The sequence below is a fragment of the Bicyclus anynana genome, chromosome 9, assembly GCF_947172395.1.
Source record: "Bicyclus anynana chromosome 9, ilBicAnyn1.1, whole genome shotgun sequence".
NCBI lineage: Eukaryota > Metazoa > Arthropoda > Insecta > Lepidoptera > Nymphalidae > Bicyclus > Bicyclus anynana.
Genome location: NC_069091.1, coordinates 806,463 through 828,553, shown reverse-complemented (window position 1 = coordinate 828,553; position 22,091 = coordinate 806,463). Strand labels below are relative to the sequence as shown.

The following is a 22,091-nucleotide window of genomic DNA, read 5'->3' as shown; positions in this document are numbered from 1 at the left end:
CCCCGCCGCCCGCGCCCCGCGACCCCGCACTGTCGCGCAAGTGAAATGGAAACAATGGTCCGGCTCGCTCGCAAGCCCGCTCGTGTCCGGTTACCGGCGAAAATCTATCCGAGATGTATCCTTGGTGTCACTCACTGTCCGGCAATTGTTACAGATTTTATAAATCCGATTGTTATTTTTTTTATAGTTGCCGGAGAAATGACATCGAGGCTATCGCGCAGATAGAGCGCAGTGGGGGATGATGAAAGAGGCCTTTACCCGAAAATAGGTAACCAAAAATAAACAAGGCGATATAAAAAAAATATGGTGAAATAGGTCAATTGTACAATCATTAGATTTAAGTTTATTTTGTGTTTGATTTTTTCTAAATTTTTTTTTGTGTACCTACAATAAAAAATATCTCGTTCATATTATTCATTCATTAAAAAAATAAGATTATTTATCTAGTAGCCAGGAGCTGCCAAGAGAAAGTGAATGCTTTTGCTGAACACCTTGCATTAGTATTCACCCCGAATGAATCAGGGAATAACAGCTACTTTGAGGACTCTGTAGAATCAACTGTAAATGCTCCCTATCAGCTAAATGTTCCTCCAAAATCGGTCTCACCTCGTGAAATAGCACGACTAATTAGAGAATTAGACAACAAGAAGGCACCCGGGTTTGACTTAATCACAAAAGAGGTCTTGATAGAGCTACCCAAGAAAGCATTAGTTTTTCTATCATACCTATTTAACGGTATTCTGAGAACACAATATTTTCCGAGAATATGGAAGGTGTCTCAGATACTGATGATTCACAAAGCGGGGAAACCACCACATGACATCAAATCTTATCGACCCATAAGCTTATTACCAACCTTGTCAAAACTATTCGAGAAAGCCCTTCTGGAAAGATTAATACCAATTTTAAATGAAAACAACTTGATTCCTCCTCATCAATTTGGCTTTAGACAGCATCATTCGACAGTAGAACAAGGCCATCGAGTGTGCGATAAAATTCGAAAATCCCTAGAACATAAAGAATATTGTGCTTCTGCTTTCTTAGACATTCAGCAGGCATTCGATAAGGTCTGGCACAAAGGTCTTTTGTGCAAACTCAAATCAGTGCTACCACATAGCTACATACCACTTCTCTCCTCCTATCTGTCTGATAGAATTTTTCAAGTAAAAGAAAAAGACACAACATCTTCGTTTTTCAATATTAGCGCTGGTGTGCCGCAGGGATCTGTTTTGGGGCCTACTCTATATACAATATACACAGCCGACCTACCGACTCTATCAAATATTACAACAGCAACATTTGCCGACGACACAGCTATATTAGCAAGCCATAAAAATGCTACTTTAGCATCAGCACTGCTGCAAACAGGTCTTGATCAGGTTGCAACATGGCTGCGGAATTGGAGGATTAAGACAAGCGCCAATAAATCTGTTCAGGTCACGTTTGCTTTAAGAACAGGAGATTGTCCGCCGGTCCATCTAGATAACAACACTTTGCCTCACAATGAACACGTCAAATACTTAGGCCTATATCTAGACCGCAGACTCACGTGGAAAAAGCATATAAAAACTAAAAGAGAAGAGCTGAATATCAGATTTAAAACATTCCACTGGCTTTTAGGCAGAAACTCTAAGCTGTCCGTTGACAACAAGCTGCTTATTTACACGTGCATCTTGAAGCCGGCCTGGGCCTATGGCGCTCAACTGTGGGGTAGTGCATGCGACACTAGCCTAAATATCCTGCAAAGAATGCAAAATAAAATACTACGTACTATCGCCAACTCGCCGTGGTTTATCACGAATGAGGAACTACATCATAATTTGCAAATTTGCACAGTAAAGGACGAAGTTAGGGGGCTAGCCAAAAGATACAAGAAGCGACTCCTTATTCATCCTAATATCTTAGCAAACAGACTCTTGACTGATGACTGTCCGAGGCGTCTTAAACGTAAACGCATACTCGACCTGGACATTTAAAAAACAGGACGCACCAAATGAGCGCCGACTCCTAATGAGGATCGACCTCCACAAGACAAAGACACTCGCAACATATTTGTTTATAGTCTTGGGACTGATCGCAGATTGGCCGTACAAGAAAAAAAAAAAAAAAAAAAAAAAATTTATCTAGTAGTACTTTTAAGTACCTATGTATAGAAAACTTGTAAAACATTGGAATGGGATATCTATTTAATAGTTGCCAAAAGATGCACGTGGCTTATCAGCTGATATTATCTGGAAAGCCACAAAAGACGCAAATAATTAAGATAATGTAGAAAAAGTTATATTTTGTATTTTAAGCAAAGCACCATTCCACCAACTCCAAGGTTCCAAGGTGCAGGAAAGGCAACCGCGCAGCTACATTGATAGTTATACCCCACTATGAACCGACTACATTAAAGCGGGTTGCGGCAACCGCTGGTTTAAAAACCTTACAACAGGCCCACCCATGTAGATGTATGTGATGATGACAATACTCTTATCCGTTAACCAAAACAAAAAACAATGTATACAGAAGTACAATTGCTTATTCCGTAGTTATTAACCAAATTAATACTAAGATAAGCGGCGTGGAAAAAAATAGTAATAAGTTTAATTTAGAATGACGCATAGTGCAGTATCGACAGCGGATAGACAGCCGGACTTGAGGCGGCCTTGCTTTGTGTGGCGAAGGTCCGCCCACCGCGTATTGTGCGGCCTGGGCATCTTGCGAGATTATGAACATGTTCTTGGTCATGTGTATGTACTACGAAATCGCCTCGCTTATGTCTGCCGCCAAGTAGGAGGATAAATACTTCCGCCAAGCTTATTTCTGCCGCCAAGTCGCAGCAAAGGCTGAGCACTGCAAAGTTATAACCTAACGGAGATAGGGAAGCGCTTTACGTGGCATGTTCTTTGATTCTTTCGTTTCCTGCCAAGTAGGTATTACACATTCATAGACGCATTCATAGAGCCGTGATAGTCCAGTGGATATGACCTGTGCCTCCGATTCCGGAGGGTGTGGGTTCGAATCCGGTCCGAGGCATGCACCTCCAACTTTTCAGTTGTGTGCATTTTAAGAAATTAAATATCATGTTTCTCAATCGATGAAGGAAAACATCGTGAGGAAACCTGCATACTAGAGAATTATCATAATTCTCTGCGTGTGTAAAGTCTGCCAATCCGCATTGGGCCAGCGTGGTGGACTAATGACCTTGCCCCTCTCATTCTGAGAAGACTCGAGCTCAGCAGTGAGCCGAATATGGGTTGATGACGTAAGACGTAACTTTCCTTTCCACATAACAAGAGATAGGTATTTTCTTTGTTTTTTTTTAATTAGTCTACTTCTCAAATCCCTACGACTTCGCTTTCCGGTGCCAGGTCGCCATTTACCTTAACATCCATCTTCGAACTATGTGACCCACTTATTGCCACTTCAGCTTTGCGAATCGCTGACCTATGTCAGTCTGTGACTTTGGTTCTACTGCGGATTCGATCACGAAAAGAAACTTCAAGCATAGCTAGTTACATCGCTGAGTGACTGAGCTTCTTAAGAAACCCATAATAATTAATCTCAGGACACCTCACCGTATAGTTATCGTCAACTATTCGTTTCCCACGAGTGTCAACGTTTCGCGAAAACCCGAGGCGTGGTTTATCAAGTTCGTGACACGACGTTAGTTTACTGTACCAAGATTTCTGATTGATTGTATAAGTAAATCCATTTAATCTAAATTACATCCGTTCAAGCTAAAGGTAAGACCGTTGCCAAAAAACTTGGCATCCCTAATAAGATGAAGCAGCAGACTTCACGCTACACCAATTACTTTAATATCAAACTCAGGTGTATGGAATCATCACTTTTTGATGGCTCTACTAAGCATCCGTTGTCTGCTTCGATGAAGATGAAGCAATTGAAAATGAGAGTTAAAAATCATTTTAGTATGATTTTTTTTGTTGTGATTATTAATATATCAATGTATGAGAGTTCTAGTAGGTAACTCTGTTTATTGTTTAAAATAAATGAGCAAAATTATGAAATCTGCCTTTTTATAATTTACCTGCTTTCTACTGTTTCTTTTTTTTTTGGTGAGTTGATGTTTTTTAGTTTCTTGAGGTTGGCAACACTGCAGTGGTTGCAAGTTGCGGTGCCGCAACGCATCGTGTGCACCCGCTCTAAAGTAGGCTCGCACATGCAAACAACGACAGATGTCAAAGTACCGAATCGAGGCAACAGCATTGACTATTCAGCCCATACGATACCTGACGGTTACGATAGGGACCGAAGCGAATACTGCACCACGGCGTGCATCACAATTGGACGCAAACAGTTGCGCAACCTTCAACCTTGTGTGCATGTAATAAAGACTGTTGCTGGCGTTTTACTTTTGTATGATCGCATTGCTTCAATGTTTGGCACCAGATATGTCAAGGACCGATGTGCAAATAACACTTTCTTTGAATAAACATTAGTATAAGACAAGTAACTATAGAGCGCTGTGGCTGTTACTGTAACTATATGGTGATCTTTTTTACAATTAACTACTTTTAAAAGTTTTGACATGAGTGACCAGATATACTCTATGTACCTAATGATTAATTCGTCAGGTACGAGTATAACTTTTCGTATTTAATGTGTATTTCATTGAAATATGATAATTGTCAATACGAATTCGAATTCTACTAATAAGTTATTCTACTAATAAGTTAGTAATTTCGAAAAAAGTTAATTCGAATTCTACTAATAAGTTTTATCTACACCACGTCCTACGATGCTACAACACAGAGCTACACACATTCTATACAGACAATAATAAAACTTCAAAAAACTACGCAACCAGAAATCGAACCCATCACTTTCAACATTACAACAAAATATTAAAACACCTCTAGTACTCAGGATATTTCTCCGTTTTAACTTTAATTAAATTTATAAATTTACTTCTAAAATAAAAAGTTTGTAAGTATACATTCAATGGAATGCAAATAAAATGCAATTGAATACAACGTACATAAACAGCAGAGGCGCTGGAATTTGCCTGCAATACATCGATGTCGACGGAAAATAAAAAATAAAGAAGACATTGCATATAAAGGTACTTGCACGAGATGACCTGAGGATTCATAGTCTAGTAAACAAGTGATATTTTCGCAAACTTTTCTTAGCAATCACAGAAAAATACGAGCAAGATGTCATTTGATTCAGAAAAACATGATTTTAGATTTTTCTAATATCACTTAAACCTGTAACCTTACATAACCGTTGTGGATATTCCTACGGGAATAATCATAGAACCTATGTGGTCGATGCTGCCGACTCCTAGCTACCTCGGGAACAGCTTCCTCGCCAAACCCAAACACAACAATGGCTTTCACTAACGAACTAACTCGACGAACTCCGTGGCGCAGTGGTATGCGTGGTGGATTTACAAGACGGAGGTCCTGGGTCTGATCCCCAGCTGGGCTGATTGAGATTTTCTTAATTGGTCCAGGTCTGGCTGGTGGGAGGCTTCGGCCATGACCGACAAAGACGTACCGCCAAGCGATTTAGCGTTCCAGTCGTGTAGAAACCGAAAGGGGTGTGGATTTTCATCCTACTCCTAACAAGTTAGCCCGCTTCCATCTTAGACTGCATCATCACTTACCATCAGGTGAGATTGTAGTCGAGGGCTATCTTATAAAGAATTAAAAAAAAAATACTAATGGGACTCAGCAATGGCGGCTGGTCGCTCGCAATCGAGCCGGTAAAAAGTGGCTTTTTTTATAAAATACCCTGAAATTGATGATTTGTATACCCAAACATCCATTGATGACCCAAATAAAGGAACTATGCTCATACTAGCGTACGCCCGCGACTTCGTCCGCGTGAAATTTAGTTTCTCACAAATCCCTCGAAAACCATGGATTTTTGCGGAATGAAAAGTAGACTATGTGTTAATCCAGAGTAAAATCTATTTCCATTCCAAATTTTAGCCAAATTGGTTTAGTAGTTGCGGCGTTAAAATGTAACAAACATACAAACATCCATACAAACTTTCGCGTTTATAATATTAGTAGGATTTTCCCGTGACTGCTAAAAAAGTTGGCGAAAAAAAACAAGCTTACTAGACTAATATGTAGGTACATATGCCTGCAATACTGCGAGAATGCTCTGCTCTTTCCAAAACGATTTAAAAAATATTGTAAAGAACTTGACTAAGTGATTTCACTCGTTTACTTTTTCTTTTCGAATAATATTATTTTTACTTTTTATTTCTACATTTAAAAAACTTTATATCGAATTATACGTGACATTGGTAGACTCGATCAATGTTATATTTAGTGGAGTCAAAGAATACATAAAACAGCTCCGATATTGATGAAATGAGACTATCTTCGGATTGTACCCTTTATAATAAAAAAAGAAATTATCGAAATTGCACCACTCAATAAAAAGTTATACTTAGTTTTACACTAAAATTAATGGGTAAACAATCAATCATCCCCTGTTTTCGTAATTTTCATTTCAAATTTAATCCAAATCGGTTTAGTAGTAAAGTGGCGGCTCTAAAGATTAACATCCATACAAACTTTCACATTTTTAATATTAGTAGGTTTATCCGTAAAATATAGACCTCTTGACCTATAGTCTATGATGACTGATAATTAGAAAAAATAAAATGTCATTAAAGTTGTCTAAACATTGTCTAAATCTTTATGATCTCAATCCATAAATAGAATTGGCAAATTTTACAGTAACAATGTAATGACAAAATCAGCATGAGTGATCTTTTCCGAAAAACATCTCCTTTGGATGCAGCGCCGCAAATTTGAATAATATGGTATCAGCTCTGGTTGACTCAGTAACGAGAACTTTCAACCTAGTCACGTCCCGCAAAACCATAATTCGCCACAAAGCTAAGACTTTTGCGAAAACTTTTAAAAAACTCCACAGGTACGTACTAATTTCACTTTCTTCTCTTTATAAAGTCGAAGAGATTGTTTTATTTGGACGCGCTAATCTGCTGAAGAGAATGTTTGTTTGCTACCTTGAAGGCGCTAATCTCAGGTACTGGTCCGATTTCTAGAATTATTTCAATGTTAGATAGGGCCATGGAGTCGCAGTGCCAAAAAATTTTTCCGTACCATTTCACCGCGGCTTGTTGCCTCGACTGGTGACAGAAGGGCTGATTAATTTTTTGCGCAAAGGATCAGCCTGGCTGTCCAGCGCGGAAATGCAGCCAGTATTCTTGCCACCATTCCACGTGGGCATGATTTGTATAGTTATTAGGATAAGTTAGCTTAAGTTCCTTATTGTATTCTTAATCAATAAAAAAAAAATATTAGATAGCCCATTTATCGAGGAAGGCTATAGGTTATATATTATCACCCTAATAGGAGCGGAGCACCAATGAAAAATGTTTCTAAATCGGGGGATTTTTCCTATTGAGAGCTTCCGCTGCGTGTGCTGTGTAAACGGTTAAAGTTTCTCAAAAAACATGTATGACAGTAATGTTCCCCTTTAAAAGTTCCCACGGGATTTGTGAAAAACTGCAATACACGCGGACGCCGCTAGTCGTCTAAATTATCGCTACTATTTATTATAGAGAGCCTGCTAAGAGCATCAATGAAAATTGTCACAAAAACATTTTTCACGGCAAAAACTGTACAGTTTTCAGTTATCCCTACATACGGATGAGTTAACTGAACAGTCCGACTGTTCCTACAGTTAAAATTGCAGGTCTGTAGCCCGTATGATAGTAGCGTGTCAAATACATTAGCCACTAGGATGAACATCGCTGTACAACACAGGTACATCAAATACCAGGTGTGGGCCGCGCACGCTGGCGAGTGGTCGGTGGCTGACCAGGTCAGCAACATCGCGACGTTGACCGGCATGATACTCGTCACCGTCGTCGTGCTGCGCCTCACCTACCTCATGACTGACCAGGTATGTTTGTTATAGTAATAGTTGATGGAACAAGCATCAGCAACATCGCGACGTTGACCGGCATGATACTCGTCACCGTCGTCGTGCTGCGCCTCACCTACCTCATGACTGACCAGGTATGTTTGTTATAGTAATAGTTGATGGAACAAGCATCAGCAACATCGCGACGTTGACCGGCATGATACTCGTCACCGTCGTCGTGCTGCGCCTCACCTACCTCATGACTGACCAGGTATATTTGTTATAGTAATAGTTGATGGAACAAGCATCAGCAACATCGCGACGTTGACCGGCATGATACTCGTCACCGTCGTCGTGCTGCGCCTCACCTACCTCATGACTGACCAGGTATGTTTGTTATAGTAATAGTTGATGGAACAAGCATCAGCAACATCGCGACGTTGACTGGCATGATACTCGTCACCGTCGTCGTGCTGCGCCTCACCTACCTCATGACTGACCAGGTATATTTGTTATAGTAATAGTTGATGGAACAAGCATCAGCAACATCGCGGCGTTGACCGGCATGATAGTCGTCACCGTCGTCGTGTTGCGCCTCACCTACCTCATGACTGACCAGGTATGTTTGTTATAGTAATAGTTGATGGAACAAGCATCAGCAACATCGCGACGTTGACCGGCATGATACTCGTCACCGTCGTCGTGCTGCGCCTCACCTACCTCATGACTGACCAGGTATATTTGTTATAGTAATAGTTGATGGAACAAGCATCAGCAACATCGCGACGTTGACCGGCATGATACTCGTCACCGTCGTCGTGCTGCGGCTCACCTACCTCATGACTGATCAGATATGTTTGTTATAGTAATAGTTGATGGAACAAGCATCAGCAACATCGCGACGTTGACCGGCATGATACTCGTCACCGTCGTCGTGCTGCGGCTCACCTACCTCATGACTGATCAGATATGTTTGTTATAGTAATAGTTGATGGAACAAGCATCAGCAACATTGCGATCTTGTTAACCTACTTTTCTTGCTTTAATATTAATTATTAACGGTGAAATATTATTCCTTATTGATATAACAACACCTATGTATAAATATAAATGTAATGTTTCTAGCATACTGCATATAAATTAATTCTGATTGTAATTAACATTATAGCATTACACTTTCAGATTTTCAGAAACTAACGAAGCGTCCATCACAAAAATCTTAAATGTATTGCTGCGGGCCGAAGAAGAATACATACGACCAGTAGTGCTAACATACGACATGAAGGGAAATGTACAAATTTCAACCAATGGCTACGCAACCGGATATCCCGCTATCTCAAACGTTGTGTTGGGTCTAAAGAGATGGGATTGGGATAACTTCGCCGCCTTTGGACGACATTTTGTCTATTTGTCATCACTCTGTCGCATGCTATTCCCGAGGGTAAGGAAGCAGCAAGCCATCACCGAGACCAACTCTCAGATGAGCTACCTCGTCGTCGTGACAGCGGCTCTCTTTGTTCTGCTGCTGTTACTGAGAGCTGTACCACAACCTAGTGAAACGACCTAACTCTACACGTCTGGATTTTGTCAACGTTGTGGAAAGAACGCAACGCTTTGTCAGATAATCGGAATTTAAAAGTAATAAATTGTAATTTTGATTATATTTAAGCTGGTTTTATTTTTTATTTTAGTAAGTTGAAGTTTTGGTATTTACGATCTTCTTTAAAAAAAAAGAAAAAAGAATATTTGAAATTTTATATCTTTCCCTACCTACCTATCTTTTAAATATGACGAAAGACTATTAGAAGTGGGTACTAGTTTATTTTTATTTAGGTATGTCGGTATTGCTTAAATATCTATACTCTATGCTAATATATAAAGCTGAAGAGTTTGTTTGTTTGATTAATTGAACACGCTTATCTCAGAAACTACAAGACCGATTTGAAAAATTCTTTCAGTGCGTTTTCTTACGGGAACGGGAACCACGCGGGTAAAACCGCGCGGCGTCAGCTAGTTGTTCAATAAATCCGTTTTAGTTTAAAATATTAAACTTGCGTGCGCGACTTCACATTATATTGTTTTTCTGTAGATAAGTTGTTTCCTAACATCAGACTTAGTATTTTTTTTTAGTTTTCCATTTTAGTATTCTTACATATCTTATAAAGCTCAGAGCTCTAAATTATTGACCCAAAAACGTGGTATGTTTCAAATGGTGAATTTTGAATTTTACTTACAATTTCAACTTCACGTTTTAAATTTTTAAAAACTTTAGTATGGAGGCATACTTGAGTTAATAGAAATTTAAACAGTCATCCTAATAGTCATCTATAATTAAGTAGGTAAATGTAAATTGCCATGTCCCCTTGAACTTTATCATGAAATGTTTCCGTAACATTTAATTAAAAATTAATACCATTATAAATACATAATTAATCGCGTTAAACTGGTGGTGGCCGACATAAGTAGACGTATTAGTATGTCAGACGTATAGGTATGACTCGTGCGCATTAGCCTGACACCTGACTACCAAACACAACCAAACAAACAGTACAAACATCAATCGAGCCAGGTGTCAAGTTAATCCACACAAGCTGTATATCATATAGCCATTTTCAAACGGAAATCCGTGTCACCGATTATTATATTAGATATAGTAGGTAATAGGACATGAGAAAATAATTATATTATTACCTCTTATTATTATACTTATCTTATACTTGGCCGTGTCTTTTTTTAATAAATCCCGGGGGAACCATAGACTGTTTTAACAGTAGTAGGTATAATGATCTGCTCCAAAAACCAATTCATCTCTCATCCAAATCGGTTTAGCAGTGTGACAGGCTGATAAACTTACCTAATTTATTCATACTACAGCCTTACTAGATGTGTACTGTTTACCAATAAAAAGAAGAGCCTACAAGAAACTCCCCCTATATAGCAATTCTTGTTCCCTGTCAAGTCGAGTAATCCTCGACAAGGTTATCAAAAAAATACATCGAAAATAAAAAAAAAATAACGAATTTTGTACACTAGCTGATGCCGCGCGGTTTCACCCGCGTGGTTCCCGTTCCCGTAGGAATACAGACATATATATATAGCCTATAGCCTTTCTCGATAAATGGGCTACATATCACTGAAATAATTTTTCAAATCGGATCATTAGTTCCTGAGATTAATCACGCGTTCAATCAATCAAACAGACAAACAACTTCTTCAGCTTTATAGTATTAGTATAAATTTAATTATTATTTATAATATGCAAGTATTAGAAAGCATGCTCGATTTATTCTTAAGACGTTAACGTTTTCACTTGGGAACAGGTAAGAAAATAGAGTGAAAAATACAGAGAAATCGTTCCCTATTAGTATAGCAGATTTTTAGTATACTACCTACTGTAGGTATTATAAGTAGCGATCAAAGCTATAAGTAACTATATATTTCTGTTCGTGTATAGTCTGAGCCTGCTGTGGCCAGACCTTCGTAATCTTAAAATAGCTGGAAGTTCGTCAGCTCATGTTCCTACTATAGTTAACTAAGTATGGTAGGCGACTATGTAGTTTGGGAGGTAGAGAGTAGAGAGCGTAGAGTAGAGTACGTAATTCAAGGGATTCTCAATCATTAATACACGATTTACTTTTATGCTCATGGAAATATTTTGAGAAATCCTGTCATCACTTGCCAGATGTAGCTTTATGTCAACCCTTCGAAAACCAACGTTAAAGATTAAACTCTGGAAGTGTCAGGTGAAGAGTTTCTAAGAAGCTACGAAAGAAATTATTTCTCTTGATATTTGAAGGAAAACGTGAAAAATACGCTTAAATCTTAAACGATTCAGGCAGAGGTGTTATTAGCTCACGTAGCATCCGGATGCAATCACGGAGAGCGCTAGCGCCGTCTAATACCGCTAGCGCCCCTGAAATCCCGGCGCCCGAATTTAACGCACCCCCTGCGCTATGGATAAAGACGCCTCTGGATTCAGGGTCTGTACCTTTGACACATTATACCTCTATCAAAGCCACCATAGTTTAAATTAGTTTCCTAGTTTACTTACCTAGATGAACAGAGCATAGCTGACAAACTAACAGCTTTATAAAATAACGGAGGTCTGACCGCCACGATCTCTATTATTTGATATATTATCCTACTCAATTACAGAGGCGGCGCTAGTGAGGCGTTCGGGTCAAGGTGCTGCGTAACTAGTATAATAACTAGATCTAAGGCCCTCTTGTGGTTTCTCATTGTCTCTGGCCGACGACCTATGTGGCTAATATGATTAATATAACTTTTACTAACACCACATGTACATTGTAATCATTATTCAACTTGCCCACGATTCCGTTCTCATAAATTCTGTTTTTTACAAATCTTGCGGGAGCCATACATTTTTCAAGGTTCTGCACCAAGATCCAATTTTTCTCAAGATCAAATTTCATCCAAATTGGTTCAGTGGCTGGTGAAAACGTAACAGACAGTCAGACATACATTCTTATATAAACACTACTTTGTTCTACCCGTACTCTGTCGGTTTTTACTAGGCAGCGTACCGGAACGCTTACGCTTACGTACCGGTACCCCGTAGACTTATAAAACGGAGGTCCTGGGTTCGATTCCCAGCTGGGCTGATTCAGAATTTCCTAATCGGTCCAGGTCCAGGCAGTTACCACCTTGCCGGCAAAGACGTACCACCATGCGATTTAGCTTTCCGGTCCGATGTCGTGTATAGAAACCGAAAGGAGTGTGGATTTTCATCCCATCTTCCATCCAATATTGCATCAACACATACCATCAGGTGAGATTGTAGTGAAGGGCTAACTTGAATAAAAAAAGAATAAAAAAATAGCCCAGTCGTACTCGTATCTCACAAGCTGCGGTCAACCTTTCATCGTAATTTTATTGTTCAGCCCAGTAAAGGTCGCGGTTCAAGGTTCGACTCTGCGTATACCTGCACAGAGCATTGTTCTAAATGTAGTCTGACCACATGAAGTTACTTAGATTGGTTAATAATAATCGATTGTTAATCTTTAGTTTAACCCACCAACCAAAGATTAAAACCATTTAAAATCAAGTGCTTCATGTGTTTTCGCTGCTCCCACTGTAGATTACGAAGTCTAGGATTCAAGTCCCGCTCTGGCTCTAACTAGGCCTAAATGCTCTAAAGGAGATATCCTTTAGAACATTTAGGCCTAGTTCGGACTACTTTAGTATTTTAGTCGAGTACGAACAATTTATGGATTTGCCGCCCAAAAATTGTTCTTACTCGACTAAAATACTAAAGTAGTATAGTATATATACCTGAAGGGTGTCAGACCCTTGGGTAAGATTTCAAAATAAGTTAATTTTTTCAAGTACTATTACTTATTTACATTAAATAAATTTTTGTCTATCTGTCTGTCTGACTATCTTAAGAACGACTGAACCGAATTTAAAATACAACATACGCCTGCAAATAAAATAATTGCCTTTAAAACTATAGGTGCGAGAATGGTGCTATTTTTGGCTTTTTATTCCTACCATTTTTGGCCACAGCATACCTACATCATAGCATATACAGGGAAAGAAGAATGAAAGAACGAAAATTTAATCAAATCTAAAACTTACAGGCATGCTGTCATTAGGGTAGGGTGCCTAACTGGCTACCCTACCCTAATGACAGCATGCCTATCTGTAACCCCTAAAAAGAAAGGGTGTACAGCTCAGTAAATAAAGTCCATAGGATAGTCTATGACTATATGGGCATACAGCTAGACCACAGCAAGCTATGAATCATATTTTCGGTGTCGACCTACATTCCGTGCGGCGACGCGTGATAGTATCAATGCAGGCCACGTTTGTTGCTCTGTTTAAGGGATTGGCTTTCTTTCTTACAACAGCTAACTTTGAAGGATTGGTTACATAATGTTAGGTACGCATTGTGTAATGTTACATTCATTCGCTAAGTTTGCCATAGTTGATTCGATTGCTTATTATTTCTTATTATTTTATTTTAGGACCCTGTAAGCCTTGGCATTATGTGTAGTCACTTTATCGTTATCAACCTGTTTTTGTCTGGTTGATGGCATTGGCCGTGGCTAGTTACCACCCCAAGCTACCTGTAAAGAAGTTTTGTCAAGCGATTTAGCGTTCGGTACGATGTCGCGTAGTAATCGTCAGTCAGAGGTATGGGCAGATTCAACTTGTATCTCTTCCGAGTAAGCCCGCTTACATCTTAGAATGCATCGTCACTACATCGGTGAGATAGCAGTCAAGGGCTAACTTGTCAAAAAAAGGCCAAGCCTATTTTAAGAGCCCAGAACAGAGCTAGGCTTGCCTCCATATAAGTAGAGGAGATATGGAGGTTAAGCCCACCACGCTCCAATGTAATGTCGGGCTGAGAATGATAAATTTAAATTCTTCAACAACCACTAGGTATTTGATATTAATGATAGGTAACCTGGTATCTGCAGTTTAACGTGCTCTCTGAGGCGAAGGGGTGACATCAACTTTTTTTTTACTTATTCTACTAAAAGGAAATTTTTACGAATCCTTTCATAGAAGAAAGAAAAGTTCTAATATCACCTGACAACCTTGTTTCAACAAAATTTATTTCTATTCCATTTCAGCCAAATCTGTTCAGTAGTTGCGGCGTTAAAGATTAACAAACATGCATATTTTCGCGTTTTTAATATTAGTGGGATATAACTGTTACATTAAAAATATAAAGAACGTTAAAAAATAAAGAGAATTCAATTAAAGAACGTTAAAAAATTAAAGAGAATTCAAATAATACACTGCTATCGTCAGGTCGGTATTTAAAACTGAAAGTGGTCCAGATCACTTAAAAATTAGTAAAAATGGTCCTATCTACCCATCATACAGTTACAAATATCTTCTTTCTTTTTTAACGCCGACTGAAATCACCCTGCTAATTCTAATACTTTTTCCATAATAATTCTGTGAAAAGGTTCAAAAAGACTTTAACTCAGAGCTGCAAAACGAAATTTAAAAAAAAAATCTATGCCACTCGTAAACAGAGCATAGACAGCGACATGTTGTTTGCTCAAAAAGGCTAGAACGCATGGTTTTAACTTAAAACGAGTTTTTTTTTTTAAATAACCTCATATTTTTTTATAACTCTGTGTCTGTGGTTCACAAAACATTTTTTTTTTCTCATACAATTAAAATGAGGAAATAAGTTACATTGTGAATAAAATATTTCATTAAAATAAATAAATATACTAAATTAATATGAACTAAAAACCTTTCTAAGAGTTGCGGTACTTCGTCTTTAGTAATAAAACCATTTTAATAAAATAACCGCTTTAAAGTACCTACAAAGTACAAACTAAAATAAATATACCGCTAGAATGTTTAACATGGACAAATGAATGAATATATTTAATTGCAGTTTATAGTTAAGGTGTTTCTAGTGTAGAAGTAAAACGTAATATTAGTGATTACATAAATCGATAGCTACAATCATGTCGATGCCACATAGCAGTTCCAGCACTAGTTCCAGCACAAAACGCAAGGAAATATACAAGTAAATAATGCCCATATTACCAACAGCTACAATACAATACTTGCTTAAATCAGGACAAAATATGATAGTCCTTATTTTTTAAGGCACATGATAAACTAAATAGTGTATTTAACAATTACATAGTCAAGATATCTCTATATTCTTGAGAATACAGTCTGTTATGGTGTGTACATACATTTAGAATGAAAGTTTTGAGGTATCCTGTACTAAAGCAAGTATAGTGCGTGCCTAATTTTGACTGATGTGAATATGCTGTGCAACATGTTATCACTCTATTATAATGGCCCACTAGAGGGGCAGGCCTTCCTCCTTGCTTGGAGCTTGAACCCACCACCCTGGTCCAATGTGTTGGTGCAACATGAATATCAATTCCAGCTGAGTTAGAGCTGTGCAGGTTTGGCGTGTTGTAATGTTGTAGCAAATTCAAAGTTTGATGCATATTACATCATTCATACCGTAAAGTCAAAAGGCGGTATGTCTTTGCCGGTAGGGTGATAACTATCCACGGCCAAAGAATCCTATCAGCCAGACCTGGACCAATTAAGTAAATCTACCTCTGTGCCATGGAGGCCATCATTTTGGTCTAAATGGTGTTACTTGAGGAAAAAGTGACAGCCTCCGTGGCGCAGTGGTATGCACGGTGGATTTACAAGACGGAGGTCCTGTGTTCGATCCCCAGCTGGGCAGATTAGAATTTTCTTAATTTGTCCAGGTCTGGCTGGTGGGAGGTTTCGGCCGTGGCAAGTTACCACCCTACCGGCAAAAACATACTGCCAAGCAATTTAGCAATCCGGTATGATGCCGTGCATAAACCGAAAGGGGTGTGGATTTTCAACTTCCTCCTAACAATTTAGCCCGCTTCCACATTGAGACTGCATCATCACTTACCATCAGGTGAGACTGTAGTCAAGGGCTAACTTGTAAAAAATAAAAAAATGAAAAAAAAAAGATACAGGCACATGATGCTAGAGCAGGCCTTTGGAACTCATTATCAGCCAATGGAGCATAGGACTCCCAAACATCACAGTCTCAGGCCCCCAGCATCCATCAGCTCCCTGCTACCTGATTGATGTCCTCAATAGTCCACCACGCTGGCCCAATGTGGATTGGCAGACTTCAGACATGCAGAGAATTAAGAAAATTCTCTAGTATGCACAATGTTTTTCTTCAACTGAAAAGTTGGAGGTGCATGCCCAGGACTGGTTTTGAACCCACATCCAACCCACCCTCTGGAAACGGTCATGAACTCAACGACTCAATGTGTAACATATTAGAAAAAACTTAATTGAAATTATTATTAGGTATGGAATGTTATGCATTTTCTACCTTCATTTCCAGTTTATTTGTTTATAAACATTGGACATCAAGTTTGGCTTTAGTTTAGAAGTTTGACTTATCCATTGCCTGAGTCTCTTATGATCAAATGTGTCTTTTGCTAACTAACTATATGTTAATTAACAAATACATTAGTAAATTGTTAGTTATGTAACATTTTATCTCCAGGTACCAAGCACCATGGCCGCTGTACTCAATGAACTGGTCGGTGCGACCTGACAAAAGGTTCCGCCTGGCTCTGGGGAGTTTCGTGGAAGAATACAACAATAAAGTAATTTGTAAACTTAATTTTACTCAATATACAACATAATATATTATTAAATGATTATGAAACACGTGAAAACTCACGTGATATTAGGTCGGAGTATGCCCCACTAGCTTTGAACCCATATGGGGCCCTTAGTCATGAGCTGGTTCTTGCATCGCGGCGGATCCATATGTGTTTCATAATCATTTAATATGAATAACACTCACAATAGTTTAAATTCTAAAAATATATTATTTTCTATGAAAGATTTGATTGTTTGTTTGCTTTGAAACTACTGGACCTATTTAAAAAATTTTCAACAATTTAAAGGTACATTATCAGTTTTTTTTTTTATTCTTTACAAGTTAGCCCTTGACTACAATCTCACCTGATGGTAAGTGATGATGCAGTCTAAGATGGAAGCGGGCTAACTTGTTAGGAGGAGGATGAAAATCCACACCCCTTTTGGTTTCTACATGGCATCATACTGGAACGCTAAATCGCTTGGCGGTACGTCTTTGCCGGTAGGGTGGTAACAAGCCACGGCCGAAGCCTCCCACCAGCCAAATCAGTGAGTAACATAGGCTGTTTTTATCTCTGTATTCCCTTGGGGGGTAAAACTCCAGGTTAATTAAATGCAAAAACAATTATTCTAGGTACAAATAATTTCACTCGATGAGGAGACAAGTGAGTTCAGTGCCAAGTCCACCTTTGACCACCCGTACCCCACCACCAAGATCATGTGGATACCTGACAGCAAGGGCGTGTACCCCGACTTGCTGGCCACTAGTGGTAACATATCATAATATTTTTATGACATACTTATAATATAATTATATAATTTATAAAATAATTTTATACTACAGATAGATTATGTGACTACAAAATCGTTGCAAAAGTGATTTGAATTTAGTTACAACACTGAGCGCACACATGCCTTTTTTTGCCTTTAATTCCATTATATGTTTATGTATATATAGTTTTTACACCACCTGAACATAAAGCTCGATATTGTAGACGATATTTTAGTATTATTTGTTTAATAACGTTCACTATTTAATAAAAGATTAAATGAAATTAAGACAATTTATGTCTGCCTTAGTTTTGATGCACTAGTACCCTAGTATAAAACATCATTGCCTTTAGTGCTATTCTGAAACTATGTTAATATAAGTCAACTGTAAGTTTTGTTTTATCTCTGCATATAAAATTGTGTCTGAAAAAGGGAGATAGTGAAATTTTAGACTCACACTGTCAAGTTCTGCGAACATTATTTCAGAATAGATCTACTGTGCCCAGCATTTTCACTACTTGATGATCATGCAATCTTTGTACCGTCTAAACTATCTACCTCACTTCTTTTTAGTTACAAAACAAATTCTACTACTATAGAAGCGTCAATTGCTCAATGTTCAAGGGGCTAGACACAATTTTGAGAGTTACTGGGTTTAATTCCCACCAAATTCAATTTCGAACACTTTCCTAGCTCTCTTTTTAAGAGATTATGTTAAAAAAGTGATCAGTTAATATTCCGTTTTTGTATTAAAATGATCAAACTACTAATACTAAAACTACTTATTTCGTAGGCGACTACCTCCGCATATGGCGTGCGGGCGAACCGTACACTCTATTTGAGTGTGTGCTCAACAACAACAAGAACTCTGACTTCTGTGCACCGCTCACATCCTTCGACTGGAACGAGGTGGACCCCAACCTGATTGGCACCAGCAGCATCGACACCACCTGCACCATCTGGGGGCTGGAGACCGGCCAGATGCTGGGCCGCGTCAACGAGGTCACAGGCCATGTCAAGACTCAGCTCATTGCACATGACAAGGTCAGTGCACTTAACCTTACCTTTCGACCTTGAATCGCAAAAAACAAACGAGTGTGCTTTAGACAACTGAAGTAGAACTTCCTTAGCTTTTCCTCTCAACTTATTCGCCTCGATTCTTTTCGTACTTAACACCTTTCACTAGCTTACTAGTTACTCCCCAAGTCAAGTGTATTTGAAGAAAAACTTCTACTTCTGAAACTCTTATTGTTATTTATACTTAATTCTTGATTAGTCTTGGTTGTCTACTCAGAAAGAAAGGTAAGTAGGTAGTACTTGTAGGTTAACTGCTTCATTTTCGTCTTTGATAGGTGTGTGGCGGATTCTGCACCTAGTTATTGGGTGTGGTGGAGTCTGCACCAATTTGTGTTGATGCTTTTTCACAAAATATTACTAAAAAAGCATACATGCCTATTCATTTTGGAAATCAGTTTACAAAGAATGGGTTTGGTTGCAGGAGGTGTACGACATCGCGTTCAGCCGCGCGGGCGGCGGGCGCGACATGTTCGCGTCGGTGGGCGCCGACGGCTCCGTGCGCATGTTCGACCTGCGCCACCTCGAGCACTCCACCATCATCTACGAGGTGAGTGTCGCGTGCAGCGAGTGTGCGACATCGCGTTCAGCCGCGCGGGCGGTGGGCGCGACATGTTCGCGTCGGTGGGCGCCGACGGCTCCGTGCGCATGTTCGACCTGCGCCACTTCGGTAATGTTGATGATGTACACGAGCTCGTCTCCTCAGGACCCGCAGCACACGCCGCTGCTGCGGCTGGCGTGGAACAAGCAGGACCCCAACTACCTGGCCACCATCGCGATGGACGCGTGCGAGGTGATCATCCTCGACGTGCGCGTGCCGTGCACGCCGGTGGCGCGGCTCAACAACCACCGCGCCTGCGTCAACGGCATCGCGTGGGCGCCGCACAGCTCGTGCCACATCTGCACCGCGGGCGACGACCACCAGGCGCTCATCTGGGACATCCAGCAGATGCCGCGCGCCATCGAGGACCCCATCCTGGCGTACACGGCGGCCGAGGGCGAGGTCAACCAGATCCAGTGGGGCGCCACGCAGCCCGACTGGATCGCCATCTGCTACAACCGCCACACCGAGATACTGCGCGTGTAAACCGTGCTTTGTTACCCCTGACAGCTTGAGTATTGACTGGAGGCCATGTACGTGGATATAATGTTAGTACATACAGTGCGATGCACACTTTGTGACGTTTCGGGATATCGTGCGTGTAGTTGCGCAATGCAAAATTTTAGGTATCAGCGGGAACGTAGCGACGCATGCAGGGCATCCACGCGTTTTAATTTTATCGTACTTTATTACCTGTGCATAGCGAAAGCGACACTCGCGTCTAAATTCCGAGATGTCATAAAATTGTGTCTAATTCTGTATGGTATTTTATCGGTAAAGGCGATTTTTAGTTTACCCACTCCACAAATAGTATTTATTATCACAGTTTGTTACCCCTGACTGCTTAAACCTTGTATTGACTGCTGCCTGTTTACAATGTACATAAATGTAAACAGTTGTCACTATAGAAGCTGGTAAACGAGTTTTAGTTTACGTTACACAAATAATATGTACCACCACAGTTTGTTACCCCTGATAGCCTTGTGTAATAGGTGACCACTTTCATTGCTGATTATTGTAAAAACAGGGTTGTTATTATTTATGTTCTTATTACTTTTAGTTTACAAAAATGTTTATTATCAGGATTACACAAAACATTATTATTTGTGTAAGTAAATTTATGTCAATATTTATAATTCCATTATAACATTAAGACTGAAAATCTAATCTGACAAATTCTTGAAATGAAATTTTAAACCTTTTTGCAATATTGTTGAAAATATTAATTGGATTTGCTTTTTTAATTATTATTTTTAAAATGTGTAAAAAATTACTTCTGACGAGAATAATATTATGACGTAATTAAAACCGATTTTGAAAATTATGAATATTTTGTTCCTGGGCCCAAAGTCTAAGATAAAATGACATAAAATAAAAAAAACTCGTGATAAATTTTTCATTTGACTTTAAAAAATAGATTTTGAATTACGACTACTTTGACTACTGACTTGACTTCTCAAAAAGCATGTATAGAAACTTAAAGACAAAATGACATAAAATGAAAAAAAAATGATGTAGATTTTCTACTACTTTGACTTCTCAAAAGAGTATTTATAGAAGCTTATACTTTGCTATGAAGACCAAATCAAGCTTCTCTTTGATTTATTTGACAACATACAGTGCAAGCGACAAACAGAATCTTTAGCCGCTTATTATATTTTGCCTTTGTTATTCAACCTCTTAACAAATTGTATTGCATTCCCTCTGTAAAATATCATGATGACTTTTAAATATGCATTTAAGCTTATGAAATATGAATACTGTGTGCCTAACTTTTACTTCAATACACTGAGTATTTTTAATTTTATACCAATTTTAGGAAGATATGTACTACTTTGTTTTTATGGGAATGTTATGGATTAGTTTGTATTTCGTCACAAAGCAACATAACACATGTCAGGACCTACTAATATTGTAAATGCAAAAGCGAATGCGTTTGTTACTTATGTGGCTAACTAATGGAATATTATTAAATTAACAAATATATTCCAATTTAAATTCTCTCACCTGATGGTAAGTGATGATGCAGTCTAAGATGGAAGCGGGCTAACTTGTTAGGAGTAGGATGAAAATCCACACCCCTTTTGGTTTCTACACGACATCGTACCGGAACGCTAAATCGCTTGGCGGTACGTCTTTGCTGGGAGGGTGGTACCTAGCCAAGGCCGAAACCACCCACCAGCCAGAATTAATTTAGCAGTTTATGTTTAAAATAACAAATATACTTTAACATTTACAATGTCAGTCTGAATTAATTAAAACTCATTTTCAAGCAATTTCATGCTCAAAAAAATTTTAGCAATATACAAAAAAGGCTTTGTTTAAATTATAGTAGTTTCTAAATATCAGAATAATTCCTTGTATTGGCCCTTGATCTTTGTAGTGTAGTTATAATCATTACATTTTGATCTTTTGAAGTAGTTGTTTGTATAATATTTTAAATTATTGAAATAATATTGAATGATAATAAAATTAGACAATGAGTACTGTACTGTGATCTCAAAATTGTAATGAAAATTCACTGATGAAAGAAAAAACAAATGTAAATCTATGTAGATTTTTTAATTTTGTATAGTTAAGGACTAGATTAACTTAATTTATATACAAAAATGGTAGTATAAGTTTTCTTATAAATAAATAGTTCTATCAAACACTG

At 38.7% G+C, this 22,091-nt stretch overlaps 1 protein-coding gene across 1 annotated transcript; it reads left to right on the top strand.

Annotated features, from left to right (window-relative positions):
- The first annotated feature begins 14,991 nt into the window (after positions 1–14,991).
- Positions 14,992–22,086, top strand: LOC112054275 (DDB1- and CUL4-associated factor 7). The gene is made up of 6 exons (XM_052883431.1): positions 14,992–15,385; positions 16,889–16,991; positions 17,624–17,759; positions 18,554–18,804; positions 19,259–19,384; positions 19,541–22,086. Exons 1-6 carry the CDS (start codon positions 15,324–15,326, stop codon positions 19,919–19,921), a joined length of 1,059 nt encoding a protein of 352 aa, XP_052739391.1. The 5' UTR covers positions 14,992–15,323; the 3' UTR covers positions 19,922–22,086.
- The last annotated feature ends 5 nt before the right edge of the window (positions 22,087–22,091 follow it).